This window comes from Heterocephalus glaber, unplaced genomic scaffold (assembly GCF_053883595.1).
Source record: "Heterocephalus glaber isolate CG9 unplaced genomic scaffold, H.glaber_assembly_v1.0 deba00001452, whole genome shotgun sequence".
NCBI classification, from domain to species: Eukaryota; Metazoa; Chordata; class Mammalia; order Rodentia; family Bathyergidae; genus Heterocephalus; species Heterocephalus glaber.
This window is the reverse complement of record NW_028258302.1, coordinates 16,718,887-16,736,856: the sequence shown is the minus strand read 5'-3', so window position 1 is coordinate 16,736,856 and position 17,970 is coordinate 16,718,887. Positions and strand designations below refer to the sequence as shown.

At 43.0% G+C, this 17,970-nt stretch overlaps 1 protein-coding gene across 1 annotated transcript in view; it reads right to left on the bottom strand.

Moving 5' to 3' along the window:
- The window catches only part of Rhce (Rh blood group CcEe antigens), a 41,035-nt gene extending 34,112 nt beyond the window's left edge, over positions 1-6,923 (bottom strand). The window contains exon 1 of the mRNA XM_004850608.4: positions 6,680-6,923. Coding sequence (XP_004850665.1) covers positions 6,680-6,824 — 145 coding nt within the window. The 5' untranslated portion in view covers positions 6,825-6,923. The remainder of the gene's footprint in view (positions 1-6,679) is intronic.
- Between the last annotated feature and the right edge of the window lie 11,047 nt (positions 6,924-17,970).

The following is a 17,970-nucleotide window of genomic DNA, read 5'->3' as shown; positions in this document are numbered from 1 at the left end:
AATCAAATGGTACAATGCACATAATGGCTCAGAAGAGTAAAGGTCATTTTATCAAGAATCACCAATTAGGGCCGGGGATTTAGCTCAGTGGTTGCGCCACCTGCTGTGCAAGCATAAGGACCCGAGTTCGATTGAGTTCGATCCCCGGTACCAAAAAAAAAAAGAATCACCAATTATTTTTACACATGTATGAATGTCTGGAGAGATGTCGTGGAGGATTTTTTTTCTTCTCATAGATATTATCTCTGGATTTGGGGGATTTTTTACTTTCTTTTCAGTGTGTAAATTTTCTGAAATTAGTATATAGATAGTAAATTTTTTTTAAAGCATTGATCTTAAGTTCAGACAGTTCTATTTGATCCCAGTTCTGTAATTTCCTATTGGTTTAACTTTGTTAAATTGCTGACAGTTGGCCATTTTTGACCTTTAAAGTCATCTATTTATATGTTTCAACCTTGTAGCCTTGTATGTTTCTTACTTTCCTCATCAGCTGAATAGGGGCAATTAACTCACCTTGGAGAGTGCTGGGAGATCTGACAGAAATACTGTTTCATTCAAGTGTTTAGTGCAGGACCCAGCTTGTGAAGAACATTCAGTAAAACACTATTCATCATCATCATAACGATAATCACCTCAATAAGAACTCACCTGCCTCTGTTCTCCAGGCCCAGCTCTGCTAACAGCAGGAAAGCTCTTATTTCTGAAACTCTCCAGAGTCCCAGAAAGCTCCTTGATTAACATGGATCCTCAAAGTCACGTCCATTGAAGAATACACACACCCAGGCCTGGCACATAGCACTTGGGTGAGTCTTGCTATTTCCAAATCCCCAGGACAGCACAGGGATGTAGGAGGCCCCTGAGGAACAATCAGGCACACCTCCCTCCCATGAGATCTGATGACTTGGGGAGTGGGTGAGAAGTGGGTATTAGGGAGGATTTGCTCTTTGCACCTTCTCCCTGGCATGGGGGTGGTGGTGGTGAGGTCAGGGAATGTTCCATCTCCTGCTTGCATCCTCTTGGCAGTGAGGCGGGTAGGGAACATTTTGCAGAAGGGTTCTTCTTAGGATTGTTCAAATGCCCTCAGGAGCCAAGCAGGAAATGTGGGTATGAAGGTGCAGTGTACATTTGGGAGTGGTGAGGTTTGTGGCCAACTGGAAACTACACAACCCAGTTGAGATATTTATATTCGACCTTTTGTGAGACACTCCTGTTAAACAAAACTCATCTGCCATTTTGTAGCAATGCTACACGCAGAGAGTCCAGACATATTGAAGAGTCCATGGGTAGGGAGAGTCCTCCATTTTCTTCCCATTTTACCAAAGAGGACCAGAGAGAGCCCATGCCTTCCCAAGCCCATAGAGCACACCTGCAGTGCACCTCAGCTTTAAACTCCTGGTCCAGTGTCCTTCTACCAGGCCAGGCTATCTCTAGATTTTTTTTTTTTTTTGAGTTTTTGTTGTTGTCGTTGTTTGTTTGAGAAAGGTCTTGTTATGTAGCCCAGGCTGGTCTCAAACTTGTGGCAATTCTCCTGCTTCAGCTTCCTGGATGCTGGCATTACAAGCATGCACTACCAGCCTACCTCATTGTGGTAAAGGACCTTAGCAAAGTCTCTTGCTCTCTCTGGGCCTCAGTTTCCTTCTCTGGAACCCATAAGAGTTGAGCTTGATATTCTCTGGACCCTTAGAGCTCTGGAATATTTTGAGGAAGGGGAAGGGGAGGGTGAGAAGAGAAGAGAAGAGTGATGAGGGCAGAGGTGGCTCTGAAGGTTAAAAAGTCAGAGGGTGGTGGTGAGGGTAGGGGGGATTTCTGTCAGCCCCGCTGCTGCCCTGATATTGGGCTCATGGTCTTCATCCAATGCCCCACGTCATCTCTGAGGCAGGAACCATACCCCAGCCATGAAGATGAAATTAGGGCAGCAGTTTCCAGGAGTGGTCGACTGAACCCATGGACCCCAACCGTTCAGTAAGTAACATTTGGTTTCAGGGCCCCTCTTTCCATGCCCCCAGCAACCTCTCACTTCCTGTCCCAGCCTCCTGGGGCTCCAGATGCCCTCTTCTCACACCTAGTTCCCCAGAAGTCAGCCTCCCCCACTGCTCTGTAGCCACAGCAGTGGCCGGTCACCCCTGATAAGCAAGTGGACTGGAAGGTGTTCAGGGGTGATAAGGGGTGCATGTGCTTCAGGGGCCCCTGGGGGCTGGGCCAGTCAGGAACGTTACAGTCTAAGTCAGGCCTTTGGGAGAAGTATGTGAAAACCCCATGATTTGGAGACAGAAGGTCTAACCTGGGAGCACAGCAGTAAGAGGAGGCTATCATTAGCATCATGGGAACAGCAGGTGCACAGAGGGCACCTCTACTCACAGCCTTTATCCACAGCAGCCTATTCGCTGGGTACATCTACTGTCCCCATTGTATACCTGGAGAGAGGGAGGCAGAGAGGGCCGCCATACTCACCCAGGTCACACAGCTGGTAGACTGTGGCAAGAGGATTTGAGCTCTGATTATCTGGGCTAAACCACTATGCCATGCAGAATATATAGTGCAATAGGGGAGCATGGGCCACTGAGTCAGGGTGTCAAGCTTCAGAGCTTCCCTGTACCTCTCTGTTTTAGCTTTCTGATCTGTAAAGTGGGTATGAAACATGGCACCTGCTCAGATTGCTGTGGGCATTGCTGGCTTGTGCAAGTCACTCTGCCCATCCGTGGGTGCATAGTGTCAATAACTACTGCCTCCCTATGCCTGCCACTTATTAGCTGTGACTTTAGGCAAGACAGTTTCCTGGCCTGGCCTGATGTTCACTTGCAAAGAGTTCATTTGGATAACTGCTGTTCAGCCCTGCATGTCCATCCACATGAACAGTTATCTGCTCTGGCCTGCTGCCCACAGGCATTCCGGATCTGCCCCACCCACTATGGCAGCTCCCCTGGCCTGCAGAAACTTGAGCACTGACAGCTCTGAAGTGCCAGGCTTTGGGCTGGGCTCCACCCTGTGCTCCCCCCAGCAAACTGATAGGACCTCTGCAGCTTGGGGACCATCCATGGAGCCATATGCTGCCTCCCTCCCCCATTATTCCCACTCACTCTCATCCAGCAGCAGCCTGGGAAGAGAAAAAGATTTCGTTTCCCAAAGGGGCAGCCCAAGGTTGAGATGTGGGAAGTGCCAGGGTTTGGGTATTTTCACGTCCCTTGGAAATCCTTTGTCTTTTTGTATCCCAGGTGGTGTCTATAGCACAGGACCCTGATTTGCAGTAAGTCAGTCTGGCTTCAGTAGTTCTCAAACTTTCATGTGCATTAGAATCATTCAGAGGGCTTGCTAAAGCACATATTGCGGGACCCCATCTTCAGAATTTCTGATCAGTAGGTCATAAATTTCCAATAGGTTCCTACAAACCCTAACCCTAACCCTAACTTACATTTCTAAGAAGTTCTAATAAGTTTCCAGGGGATGCAGAAGCAACTGGTCTGGGGACCACATTGGAAACTACAGATGCAGGCTATTCTAAAGGTGCTTGTAAAGTTTGCAAGTCTGAAATTATTTAATATTCAGATCTTCTCAGAAGCCTCTCTGCACTTGTTCAGAATGCCAATCTCAAGTCTCTTAGTTTTGGAAGGTGTCCGGGACATGGGGGATATTAGATCACGGTTTCTTCATATTTATAATATAGCAACGAATGTGAAGTTTTTAAAAAATTTGCCTACTATGGAAAATTTTAAACCTAGAGAAAATACCATAGTAATTCTACGTACTGGTTTCTACCATGGAACCAATCTTATTATTATCTTTCTCTACTTTTTATTTTCCTCTGGAAAAAGGCAAACCTTCAACATAGAGCAATTTTAATATGCTTCTGTAACTGATAGAGCCTTTACAAAGCCACTATGCTTTTATCATGCCTAACAAAATTAGCAACCATTCCTGTATACCATACAATATTAGTGCTACATTCAAATTTCCTGATTGTCTCAAAAATATCCTCTTAGAATTGGCATGCTTGAATAATTTATTATCATTTACATGGTCTTGATTAGATTAAATGGATTGACAGATTAAGTTACCTCAGTTTGACTTAACTCACCTTCACAAAGTAGACAAAAGGCTTAAACAACTCCTTCAAAGAAATACAGATTAGAGGCAGAAGAATAATGACAGCCAAGTGAAAACAGGAACAGAGGAGAGCCATACTTCCCCTGTGCCAACCCTTTGCCAGCCGCATTCCAGGTTTAAAAATGTTAGTCTAGGGGCCGGGGATTTAGCTCAGTGGTTCTGCTGCCTGCCTCACAAGTGCAAGGTCCCGAGTTTGATCCCCGGTACCAAAAAAAAACAAGACAAAATAAAACAAAATGTCAGTCCAATCAGACCTGACAGGAAGTCAACCAAGGCGATTTGAAATGATTAAGAAAATGCTGAGGAATGGATGTGCATCCACTATCGTCAGTGGTAACAATGGAGCCCACCTGGAGATTGACTGACACCCTCATGATTAGTAGTTTGAAAATAAATATTTCATTTTAATTTCCTCTAAATTTTTAAATGTATATGTATTAAAATGTACTTCTCTTTCTTTTTCTTTTTTTGAGGTAGGGTCTCACTGTGTTGCCCTAGCTGGCCCTGAATTTCTGGGTTCAAGGGAGCTTCTGCCTCAGCCTCCCAAGTTGCTCAAACTACAGGCATGCCTCAGTGGTGAGGCCCAGCTTAATGTACAAAAGATATTAATGCAGCAGTATCTGAGGATAACATATAAACACAGAACATGCTCAAAATATAGTGTGCACAATCAGCAGTTTAAAGTCTTCTGGTTGATACTATAAGACAACCTCCACACTGGTCTCAGGGCCCTTGTCATGACCTGTCCCGTGCCCACCACTAGCCTGGAATGGCTTTTTCTATAGCCCAAACTCAAGCTTATCATATTCCTGCTTCTTGCCAGGTCAGGAGAACAAAGGTCAAACTCCTTACTCAACCTCATGGGTCCACCACCACCTGCTTCCCTCTTTAGGTTCCAACCACACTGCATGGTTGAACCGTGCCCCAGTCCACCCTGTGTGTGTGCACACATAGGGCTCCCATAGGGCTCTCACATAGGGCTCTCGGTCCTTTCTCAACTCCTACTGAGCCTTCTAGACTTGGCTGGACAGTCACCTCCCTCCAGAAGCCCTCCCTGACAGCATGGTCATCCTTGCCTGGGTTGTAAGTCCTCCTCTGTGCTTCCCTACAAAGTGAGCATCTGAGGAGACTATGAACCTATTTTAGCAGCATGGTATAGGGGTAAAGAACACAGGCTCTGGTGCCAATCTTTAGGTTTGGATGAGTGGTTCCTATACCTACTGGTTATGTGACAAGTATCTCAATCCTGCTGTAAAAAGAGGTCATGAAACACAATGGTTAAATGTATGGAAATGAAAATCAGGATGCCTAAGTTCAAATTGCTGGCTGAGTGACCATGGGCAAATCACTAGTTTCCTGATGTGAAAAGTGGAGGTGCTAATAAACCCTACCTCATAGTGTTGCTGTGAGAGGTCAATGTGAAGCATTTGGAATGGGATCTGCTATGGAGTAAGTGCTCAATAAATGTCAGCTCTAGTCTTCATGTGCCTGGACCCTACACTGGATGTAAGACATGACTGAGAGGAGAAACAAATGAATGCATTGAATTGGAATGAATATTGTATTGGATTAAAAAGAACTAAAGTAAATTGAAATGCATTAAAATTACATCCAGGTCTTGCTTGTCTGGCACTGACAGCCAGCTCAGAAAGCGGTGTAGATTCCCTCCCTATATCATTTCTCTCCTAAATGTCTCTGCAGGGGTTCCTGGATATCTTCCTTCCCTTTGTGTCCAGTTAACTAGTCAGTTCACAGCACATAGGAACAAGCCAGCACTCCACCAGGCTAAGGCTCCATCTTCACTTTATGGACAGACTAAGGAGGCCCATCCACTATCACAAGCAACTGATCAGCCCACTGGGATGCTTGAGATGCATCTCAGTTTTTTAAAAAAGCAAAGCCACACCACTGTGGGCATCTGTCTTGTTATAGTTGTTCTCATCACTGTCTAGGGATATTTTTAGCTGCACATAAAATAACCACCATCCTGTACTCCCCTTTAGCCATTCCTCCTGGCTCAGATTTGCAGAAAGAATACAGACTTCCCAGCTCCTAAATGAGAAGAAGGCAGAGGAGAATGGGCAATGGAGTGCAGAAAAGAGCAAGAGACACCTCCCAAAGGAGAATGATTTGCAGCTAAAGAGAAACGTGGGAGGGGAAGCAGAGAAGCAGAAGATTATTAAGATCAACTTGGAACAGGGGATTTGGGGAACACAGGAGAGAAGGACCCTCACTCCGCATGGACAAATTCAGGCAGGCTTCACAGAAGAGGTGGTGCCCAGGTGAAGAAGAAAGAAGAAGAAAGAAGAAGAAAGAAGAAGAAGAAGGAGAAGAAGAAGGAGACCGAGAAGGAGAAGGAGGAGGAGGAGGAGGAGGAGGAGGAGGAGGAGGAGGAGGAGGAGGAGGAGGAGGAGGAGGAGGAGGAGGAGGAGGAGGAGGAGGAGGAGGAGGAGGAGGAAATCCTTTCCTCGGGAACTCTGTAGAAAGGAACAGCTGTGCCCTTGAGAACCACAGACCTCTCCTGCCCCTGCGCCCACTCCTTGTTGGCTCTATGACCTCGTCCTCAGTGAACTCTCACCTTGATAGGTCCCCAAGAGCTTCTTATCCTTTGGCGAAGTGTCATAGGAGGTGAAAAAGGCGAAGATGAGAATGAAAGCTGCCTCCAACGTCAAGACGCACAGGGGCAGGCAGCAGCGCACAGACCGCGGGTAGTTGGAGCCCATCCTGCGTCTCTCTCCGCACGGGATCCGCCAGCGCCAGCTTCATCCGCGTCCCCGCACCCGCTTGAGGCACCAATAGAGGAGACACGCGCCAAAACCTTATCTCAGGCCACAAGGCTGGCTCCTCTGGCCTGTCTGTGGAGTTAACATGAAGCAGAAGGACCAATAGGAGACCGGAGAAGTGATGCATTTCTTCTGGCGTCATAAATTCATCCAACATGTAGTTTCTGTGTTCCTACTCTAAGTTCTTCCTGTGCTCAGTTTAAAGGAGGGAATTCTATTTACTCCACACCCAAACATTATAACCCTCCTTTCCTCATTATTTCAGTTCATCTTCACCAATTCTTGTCTTAAAGGTAGGGAATGGGTGGGCTGTGAATACAGCTCAGTGCAAGAGTACCTGCCTCACATAGGTGAGACCCTGACTTCCATCCCTAGTAACACAGAACAAACAAACAAACAAACAAATGCAAGGAATAGATCAACACTCCTGTTTTGCAAAAGGGGAAATAGGCTCCAAGGGAACTTTAAATTGGCAAAATTTTGCTTTAAAATTGTACCCTCAGCTAGACGTGACACATATCTGTAGTCCCAGCCCTCTGGGAGGCTAAGGCAGGAGGATTGCAAATTCAAGCCCAGCCTGGGCAGTTTATCGACTTAGTGAGAACCTGTCTCAAAATAAAAAATAAAAAGGGGCAAGGATGTAGCTCAATGTGAAGACCGTGGGTTCATTCCTCCATACCATAAAATATTAAAAATTATTTTTAAAAGTCTTACTCTATAACAGAGAGGGCACCCAGTGAGTCCTTGTCAAGAACATTTTGAATGAAAGGAATAAATGAATGAGAGGAAAGCACCATACTAAGTGGTGGGGAAGACCTGATTGCTCAGGTAACCAGTTAAAATGACTTATATATTTGAATGTATATTTCAGTCTATTCATTTTAATGGGAAACAGAGGTTTAAGTTTGGCTCTAGTAAAAACCTGGAGGGGTACTGATCCGGCCCTGTGCTGGAAGTTGGCTCCACCTCCTCTTACCTCCTCACAGAGCAGCCAAGGACCCTGCCGGGGGCATAAAATACCACAGTGCGTTTGAGGAAGGCCACCTGCCTCAGCACCCCTTCCCACAGCAGGGATTTAAGGGGGGCCTGGGATTTGTCCTGACCCCGCAACTAACTTTTCCTGTGGCCCTATCCATGTGCTTAGCACAAGGTCTGTTCTTAATAAGCACCAAGGAAGGAAAGGAGGAAGGAAAAGGCTGGCTACTGAGTGTACACTGAATGTGTGGAGTCAGAGAATAAAGCCAGGCTAGGAGTATAGGGAGGCAAATTTGCACTCAGCATGTGTGGATTGACCATTATTACACCTGTCCAGGAAAACAGACTGCTCATGTGGTAGTGAGAAGTCTGTAACGAGATGATTGCTAGCAGAAGCTGTTGGTTACTTATTAGAGATGTCTTGTAACACCCAGGAGGATCTTGTCATTTGGTTTATAAATGAAGAAATTAAGACCCAGAAAGGCCATATCCAAGGTCATACAGTCAGTTAATATCAGTCACTTCTTGCTCAGTACAGCTTTATTCATAGAAATAAAAATTGAGAATAACTTAAATGTCCAATATCAGGGGATTGGTTAGGTAAACAATAGAACATACAACTTGTCATCAATATGATGGTTCTGAACATATGCAAGAAAAGCCAGAGGAAAATGCACTTTATCAAAAGTGGCACATGGTGGTACACACCCATAATTCCAGCTACTTGGGAGGCTGAGGCAGGAGCATCACACATTCAAGGCTGGCCTGGGTAATTCATTGAGACTTGGTCTCAAAAAAATATATATATATATTTAAAGGCTGGGGATGTCGCTTAGAGATGGAGCACTTGCTTAACATGCTTTAAGCCCTGGGCTCAATCCACACTACTGAAAAAAAAATGAAAAAGGCACAAGATATACTATTTAGTAAAAAAGTAAGTTACAGAGCAATATGCACAGTACAGTGGTACTTGGTTCACGAACTTAATTCTTTCCACATTTCTGGTCACAAGCTAAATTGGATGAGAATCAAATCAAATTTCCCCATAAGGTCAACATTGAACCTAAACACTGAATTTGATTCAGTTCTTGTGCAATGCAGTTTGCAATCAGAATTGTGGAGCGAATTAAGTTCATGAACCGAGCGAGGTACCACTGTATATTCTCATTTTTATAAAATAATAACAATATTAGTACATGCATAGTTGAAAGTTGGCTTCAAACCAGTAAAACACTGCTTACTTTTGCCTTATACATTTTCAGAGCTAACATAAGCACTTACCATTGCCAGGCACTGTTCTAAGCACTTTGAATGTCTGAACTCAGTTAAATGACTCTCTGAGGTGAATACTATTAGCCTTAAGTTACAAAGAAGAAAACAGAGGCAGAGAAAAGTTAAGTGACTTGCCCAAGGCCACAAGGCTGTAAGTAGTAGGGCTGAAAATTAGACCTAGGCAGTCCAACACACCTGTGAGTGTTTATCCACTTAACTCTAACCCAGATTACTTCTTTTTCCAATTCTAAAAGTCTAAGAACACAGGATTCCAAGCCCTGTACTACCCCAACAGCAAATAAATACAGGAGAAGCCCCCAGAGCTCAGACATCTTCATTGTCTCCATGGTCACCCCTGGTTTTGATTTCCAGTCTCCTTCTGGCATCCAGAACTGCTTATAAACTGAGTTTCTATAGGAAGAAACTCCTCTGGGCAGGGGACAAATGAATGTGACCTGTATTAGTCTGGGCCTGGGACTAGGTAGCCAAGCACTTACCTGCCAGGGGCACCAGATGTCTGCTAAAGCAACACTGAAAACTTTCAGGCTCTCCCAGCCCCGATGGTGTGCTTACCAGCTGGCAAACTAAGCAGGGAGCAGCTGGCTCCACTGGAACCCCAGCCCTGTGCATCCCGATCCTGCCCTAGCAAGGAAGGTGCAGGGACCCACTGCTTGGCAGGGGGCTCACAGAACACAAGGTTTCCACCAATAAAGGGACAGGCCCCAGATGTTGCCTCAATAGCAAATCTGTCAGAAGTGAAGCTTTTGCTCTTGCCTCTCCCGTTTCCTGATGCCAGCTCGACATGTTTTGTCTCTAGATCTGCAAGGCAGGTCACCTGCTGCCAAAAGTACAGGAAAGCTGAGACAGATGAATCCAAAACCAAACACCACAAAATGTTAATTGATGAATCTAGCTGAGAAGCATTTGGCTTTTCAGTTCTTTCAAACTTTTTTTTGGGGGGGGGGCTGTGTTTGAAACATTTTCATAGTAAAATGTTGTCATAAAGCACTCTGTGCACCTGCTCTTCCCTCTGCCTGAAACAATTATCCAATCAGGTACCTGGTTGCTCCTGCCTTCACCTCAGATCTTTGCTCCACTGCAAATCAAGTCAGGAAGTTTCTCTGACTGCCCAGTTTAAAAAGAGCAGCACTAATGCCCTTCCTCAGATAAGGGTTCCTGGTGCTCCCCCAATTTCAGCTTCTTCATAGCCCTTACTACCATCTGTAACAGTGCATACTTTCACATTTGTAGATTGCCTATAGATCATCTGTAGATCACCCTTCTTCCCCTTCAAGAGACTGAGCAACATGAGAACAGGGATGTGGTGTTTTGTTTTTGTTTTTTTTTTTGGTGCTGGGGATAAAACCCAGGACTCGGCACACGTGTGACAAGCACTCTGCTACTGAAGTATATTCCCAGCCCTGAGAACAGGGACTTTTGACTGCTGTATCCTCAGCATTAAATGCTCAATAAATATTTGTTGAATGAATAACAGCTAGCATTTTTGGAATGCCAAGCACTGGACCAAGCATTTTGCACACATGATTTCATTTAATCTTCCCTGTAAACCTGCATCATTATCCCTGTTTTACAGATGAGGAAACTGATGCCCAGAGAGGTGATGCCAGTACCTAAAGTCACACAACTAATCAATGGCAGAGCCAGGGCCCAACCCAGATCCAGCCAACTCTTGACTACTTTGCAACTCTGCCTCCCAAGTGACTAAAGCACCTATAATCTCAGTTTCCTTATGAGTCAAATAAGATGACCTGCTCTGCTTTTCTCTCGGGTTATCACAAACGTGAAAATGTGTACACATGCCTAGAAGCTGTGTTTTACAAATGAAGGTGGGTAGGTGGTGGCCTGATGGTGGCATTCTGGCTTGAGGGGCCAGCCCCTCGCCCCCAGAAGCAGAAACTCAAGTCAGCCCACAGCTTTCTCATGAAATCATGCATTTTCTGTAAAACTGCAAACACGTGCCATGCTCTCCTCACCTGAGTCAGTCATAGTAAGGCAGTGTCCAGTGGCATAGGCAGGTTCTCCTTCCCTCCCTGGAAGTCTGTCCACACTAGGGTGTGACCTTCTTCTGAATGTGCCTGGCTAAAGGGTAACTAAGTCAACCACTCATTCATTTAACATCCATGAGCTGTGGACTTAGGCAACCTGGGTTCAACCTGGTTCTGCAATTCATGAGCTGTGTGATCTTGGGCAAGACAGTCAATCTCTCCAAACCTGCTTCCTCATCTGTAAAGTGGAAGAGATCAGTGTCAGTCTCATAAAATTGTTGTGAAGATTAAATGAGGTAGCACATAGTCGAATGTGTAGAACATACTCCAGAAGTTTAGCAACTATTATTAGCACAAAAATATGGCATGTTTACTCTACAGTAACTTTGGAAATATAGAGATACATGTAGCTTACATAAAATGTCTCTGACTTCAATAGCCCTAAAAGTAGCACATTTTGTGTGTGTATTCTTTTAGGCAATTTTCTATTCATGTGGAATTATGTCTCTTTTTTTCCCCTGCAAAGATGGGATGATACAGTACACAAGTTTCCATGCCAGGAAAATCTTTCTATGACACTATTAGCATGGTGGCTAAGAGCTTAGGCTCTGGCAGGAGACTTCTGGGGTTTGAATTCTAACTCTGTCACATACTGCCTGATCTTAGGCAAGTGACTTAACTCCTCTGTGCCACAATTTTCTTATATGTAATATGGTGTCAGTAATAATCTCTACCTCATAGGATTATTGTGAGAATTAAAACAGAATGTGTATGGTACTTGGAGTATTGACTACAATAGTAAGCACTGTGTATAGTCATTCTCCATGTTACTCTGACTTCCATGGCGGTGAGGATGTTTGATAATCTCTTTGCCCAGCCCTTTTTGTGGGATATCTGGGGTGTTTCCAAACTGTCCCTGTTCTAAACACTACAGCAAACATCCTCTACTGATAGAGTTCTGCGGGGGATACAGGTACATGTGTAAGAGTTAGCTGTCCTGGTATCTGGACTTGGCTGGGACTCCTGTAGGGACAAAGCTCCAGGCAGCTGCACCAGCTCTGGATCATGGGCTTTAGGTAACAGAAGCTGGTAAAGGATGTGGGGAGGCTATTTCCTTATTTGTGGAACATGATCTCTCTCCAAGGCCTTTCTGAGATCAGCTGAAGCCCAAATGTAAATCCCACTGCAGATCTCCTCCACTTCCTGATGAGTGAAGTAAGGCAGCTGGAACCACTCTGGTAGGAGGCCTGCTTCAGATCAGCCTGCTTCTATGCCCTTAGAATTCTAAAGGGTCATCTCTGGGATCAGAGGGAAAGGCTGGCATCTGGCTAGAGCCAGAAGGGCCTCAATGAGGGTGGGCCAGGAAAAAAGAGCTGGTCTGGTGGAGTGAGAGAAAATGAAGAAGATAGTCCTACTCTGCCCTGTCCATTTTCTCACCCCCACCAACCACCAGATCACCAATTCTAAACATCAACAGCCATATGCAGCTCTACAGCATGTGTCTGGAGCCTCAAGGATTGCTCTTGCTCATCTTGTGCTTGAATTAAATTGCTCTACCATGAACCTCATTTTTGGAATGCTATTTTTAGAACCTCATTTTTCTCTTCTGTAAAATGGAGCTAACATGATCTCCTAAACACAGGGCAGGATGTAGCTCCAAAGGGGATCCTGACACAAGGTAGATGGTGACTCAAACAAGAATGCCAGTGATTTGTCATCTGAATTGAGATTGGAACCCAGACCTCCAGATCTTTGGATTGCTTCTTCTCAGGTCATCACTCTGAGATTCTCTCTGACCTTTCTCTGTTTCCATGTACTTCAGAGCTCAATAGTAACTCTCAGCCACACCTTCACATCCCTCTGAGCCACTGCACACTTCTGCCATAGCACAGGATGCCCTCAACAGACTATTTGATGGCAGGCTAAATCATGAGTACCAGAAAACCACAATGTGTCCCGGTGTCTGTGTCATCTTCCTTCTGGATTACTAATCTGTCTATTCCATAGTGTGTCATGGTGCTGTCCTAACAGAGACAAAGTACAAAGTAGGATCACAATTATGACCTCTCACTCCATGGAGCTGACTGTCTTAGTCTCTGGCCCAGGTAATCTGCAAATTTGCAGTCATGGGGAGAATGGATAGTCAGGTATGGGTCCCCACGGAGTCTGAAGCCAAGAACCTAACCACATACCTATCCATGCTAATGCATTCAAGCCTCTAACCATATTGATTAGGCCCTGCCTGTATCTTCCTTCTTGGCAGCTCAAGCCTGTTTTTGCTGCTCGGAGAGCATTCTGTTCATGTCCTTTCTCAGTGACAGACAGGCCCTGGTAAAACTGTGAGCTCTCAGAGTTTCCTATGCTTGGCCACCCAGTGCCACCTTTATCAACATGTTGGAGTAGAGGTGAAGGATGAAAGACAAGTATACTATTAAGAGCAGTTACCTGCTTTATCTACCACATGTCTGGCTCTGAATGCTCATTATCCTCCAAGCCTTAAAACAGACTTGAGTGTAATCAGAGGCTCTGGGAGATTCATGACTTGCCCAAGCTAGTAGGTGCCCAAGCTGGAATTTCAACCCTGGACTGAAAAAGCAGGTACCCTTGCTATTTTCCTAAACTGCATTTCCACAGGGTATGGATCTGATCCCTAGCAAGCTTTTTTTTTTTCCATTAAGTTTATTGGTACATTTTAGGTATAAAACACAGTTACAGTCATCATTGGGATCTTGTACCTTTACATGAGTATCTTCGTTCTTATTTTTTTCCCCTTCCTCTGCCCTCCCTTCACCCCCTCCACCCTTCCCTATTTGCAAAGACTTTGTTTCCATTTTTGTCCTTTTCTCATATTTTTTCTTTTCCCTTCTTTCCTTTCCCCTACACCTCCAACTTCCCCTACTCCTTTAGATCTTTTCTTCCTATTACACAATATAAATTATACATTTTTAGAATTACAATATCAAGATCTAGGAGACATTACCACAGATTTACAGAATTTAAAAGGATATAGAAAGCATATTACAAAAATCTTTTTTGAAATAAATTGGACAACTTCTAAGAAGTACCTTGGAGGACAAATTAATGAAACTGACTCTGGAGGAAATATAAAATTTGAATAGCACCTATTAAAGAAAGTATATTCCTAGCTTGAAAACCTACCTATATGACAACAACAGGCTCATATACATTTTAACTGATAAATTATATCAAACATTTAAAGCAGAAAGAAAAAGCCATATGATCCTGTCAGTAGTTGGAGAAAAAGTATTGGGCTAAATTCTACAGCTGTTCATGATAAAAGCTATCAGGAGACTAGAAGTAGAACAGAACCTTCTCAACAGATAAAAGATATGTACTCCATACTTCCAAGAAAAATGCCTTATGTGAAAGGAGAAGAAACAATGCTTTCTTCCTAAGGTGGGGAACAAGGGCAGATATGCCTATTCTCCATCTATCCATTAAACTTTGAAACATAGGCCCAAACCAAAATAGTCTGGCAATAAAATGGATAGGATTGGCAAGGTAGAAATAAAATCTTTATATGTCGATGAAATGATCATCTACAGAGAAAATACTAAGAAATCTCAAGGAGGCCCTAGAACTTGTATTTGAATTTAGCAGGATTAGAAATCACAAGGTATATGTAAAAATTCAGGTCTATGTATACTTGCTAAAAATAAAGAATTGAATATTGAAATTTAAAAGTTATGTAGGAGTACAAAGGATCTAGAAAAGTAAAAAGAAAAAGAAAACAGTTTTGGAAGACATTTAGTACCTAATTTTAAGACCTCCTCTAAAGCTACAATAATCAAGGCAGTGTTGGTGTAAGGAAAGACATATAGATCGCTGGAATAAAACAGAGAATCTAGAAATAGAACCACACATATATGGTCCACTGAGTTTTGAAAGATTATTTAACACTAACATTTTATAGAACATAAATTCAGTTCAAGAGCAGAGGAAAAGATAGTGTTTTCAGCAAATGGCACTAGAACCCCTGGTATCCGTATATAAAAAATTAACCTCAACTCTTTATTTCCATATATAAAAATAACTTGAAAGATCTATGAACCTAAATATGAAAGACTAAAACTATAAAACTTTAAGAAGAAATTATAAGGGAAAATGTTTATGAATTTAGGGTAGGCAAGAATTTTCTAGGATATAAAAAACATGATGTATAAAAGAAAAAAATTGATAAATGAGATTCCATCAAAATTTAGAACTTTAAATGACATCATTAAGAAAATGAAAAGTAGTCCTTAAACAGACCATATTTATTTATTTATTTTAAAAAATTCTTTTATTGGTACATTTTAGGTATACAATATGTTTACATTTATCGTTGGGTGCTTGTACCTGTACATGATGTATCTTGGTTCTTATGTTTTTCCCCATTACTTGTGCACCCTTCACCCCCTCCACCCTTCCCTATTCACATAGATTTTGTTTCCATTTTTTTTCTTTTCTCATAATTTTTCCTTTCCCTTCTTTCCTTTCCCCTTCCCCTCCCACCACCCCAACACCTTTGGACCTTTTCCTCTTCCAAATTATCAATTATTCGTTTTAATCATTTTAATCCTTATTCACACTTTCAGTTTCTCACACTAGAGAAACTATTCAGTATTTACACATGTGTGTCCTATTTATTTCACTTAAGAGTATGGCCTCAGTATGCATCCATTTAGCTATAAATGTCTCTAGTTTCTCTTTATGGCTGAGCAGTACTCCATTTTATAAAAAAACCACATCTTCTTTATTCAGTTTCCAGTTGATGGGCACTTGGGCTGTTTCCAAGCTTTAGCTATTACAAACTGTGCTGCTATAAACATGGGTGCACATGTATCACTGTGGTATGATTCTTTTCTTTGGGGAAGATCCCCAGCAGGGGGATAGTTGGGTTGAATGGGACCTCTAAGCCTAGTTTTTTACGGTATCTCCATACTGATTTCCACAGTGGTTGCACCAGTCTGCACTCCCACCAACAATGGAGAAGGCTTCCTTTCTCCCCACAACCCCACCAGCATTTGTTATTGGTTGATTTCTTGATAGCAGCCATTCTTTCTGGGGTGAGGTAGAATCTCAGTGTTGTTCTCATCTGCATCTCTCGAATGACCAGTGATGTTGAACATTTTTTCATATTTTTATTGGCTGCTTTTACTTCTTTATCTGAGAAATGTCTGTTCATTTCAGATGCCCATTTTTGAATTGGGTCTTTGAATTGGGGGGCCTGATTTTTTTCGATTCTTTATATATTCTAGATAGTAGACCTTTGTCTGAGGTACAGCTGCTAAAATTTTTTTCCCACATTGTAGGTTGTAGCTCAAACAGACTGTATTTATAATGCATATAACCTATGATCAGAATATATAAAGAACTCTTACAGCTCATTAATAGACAGCCCAATTAAAAAGTAGACACAAGAAGATGATAAATAGCCAGTACAGCACAAGGAAACGTGTGCAACACTAGAATCAGGAAAATACTAATCAGTACAATAACAAGAATGAACTATACACTTATTAGGGAGAATAAGTTCATGACTTTTTCTTTTTGTTGGATTCTCCCCCTTTACATTTAATTTTTTGTCACACCCAGTGGATTCATTCTGCTCTACTTCCTGAGGTTGTGATCCTCATTGTCTGTTCCTAGGATATTATCTAAAATTTTTTGGAGTGCTGGTTTGGTATTCATGAAGTTCCTAAGGAGCTCTTTGTCGTGAAAGTATCTTATTTCTCCATCAATTTTGAAAGATAGTTTTGCAGGATACATCAATCTGGGTTGGAGGCTATTTTCCTTTAGGGGTTGGAATACATCACTCTAAGCTCTTCTTGCCTTGAGGGTTTGTGTTGAGAAGTCTGCTGTGATTCTGTTTGGCTTTCCTTTTTATGTGATTTGTTTCTTCTCTCTAACTGCTTGTAGAACTTTGTTCTTCTGTTGCGTTTCTGGAATCTTAACAATTATATGCCTATGTGTAGATTTTTTTTTTGATCAAGGCTGTTTAGAGTTCTATATTCCTCACTTATCTGTATGTCAAGTTCTTTTCCCCTGCTTGGGAAGTTTTCTGCCATTACTTCTGTGAACAGTTTTTTTTAATGTCATCTGCACTCTGTCCTGTTTCTTTGTTGACTCCAATCAGTCTTGTTATTCTTCTTTGCATCGTCTAGCAGCTGCTGGATTGATTCCTCGTGGTCCCTTACAATTTTGAAGCAATTTTTCTTTTCTTGGTCACTAATTGCAATCTTATCTTCTATAACTGAAATTCTGTCCTCACATTGGCTCATTCTGCTGTGTAGACTTTCGATGGAGCTTTTAATCTCCTGGAAATCTGTTTGTATCTGTTTTATGGATTACATTTGTTTCCTATGTTGGGATTCCACTGTGTTCCTCAGCTCCTCTATTTTTTTTATCTGTGTCCTCTCCAGCTTTATTAATCATGTCTTGTACTATGGGCACAATCTCTGGTGCTACCAGAGAAATTATTTCTGATTTCATTTTTTCCAGATCCTTTTTTGTTGCCAGTTCAGAGAGTCCAGGTGGTTGAGTATCAGAGTGTTCCCTCATTTCCTGTTGGGGGTGCTGTAGGTGATCTGGAAGTCTGGTTTTGAGACTTGTTTATGTGTCTTCTCATTTCGACGGGGGTGGGGTGCTGTTGGTGCCCATGCAGCTCACCTCCTCTGGCCTGGAAGCAGTGGAACAGCAGCCCCCACCAAGCTTTTTGTCTAGTTGGATGGGTAAGTCTCATCTAAGAAACCACATGCTAGTAGGAGCTTGGACAGAGATGCTGTGGGTGGGAGGAAGGCAAGAAGAAAAGTGGGCCTAAGAAGAAAGAC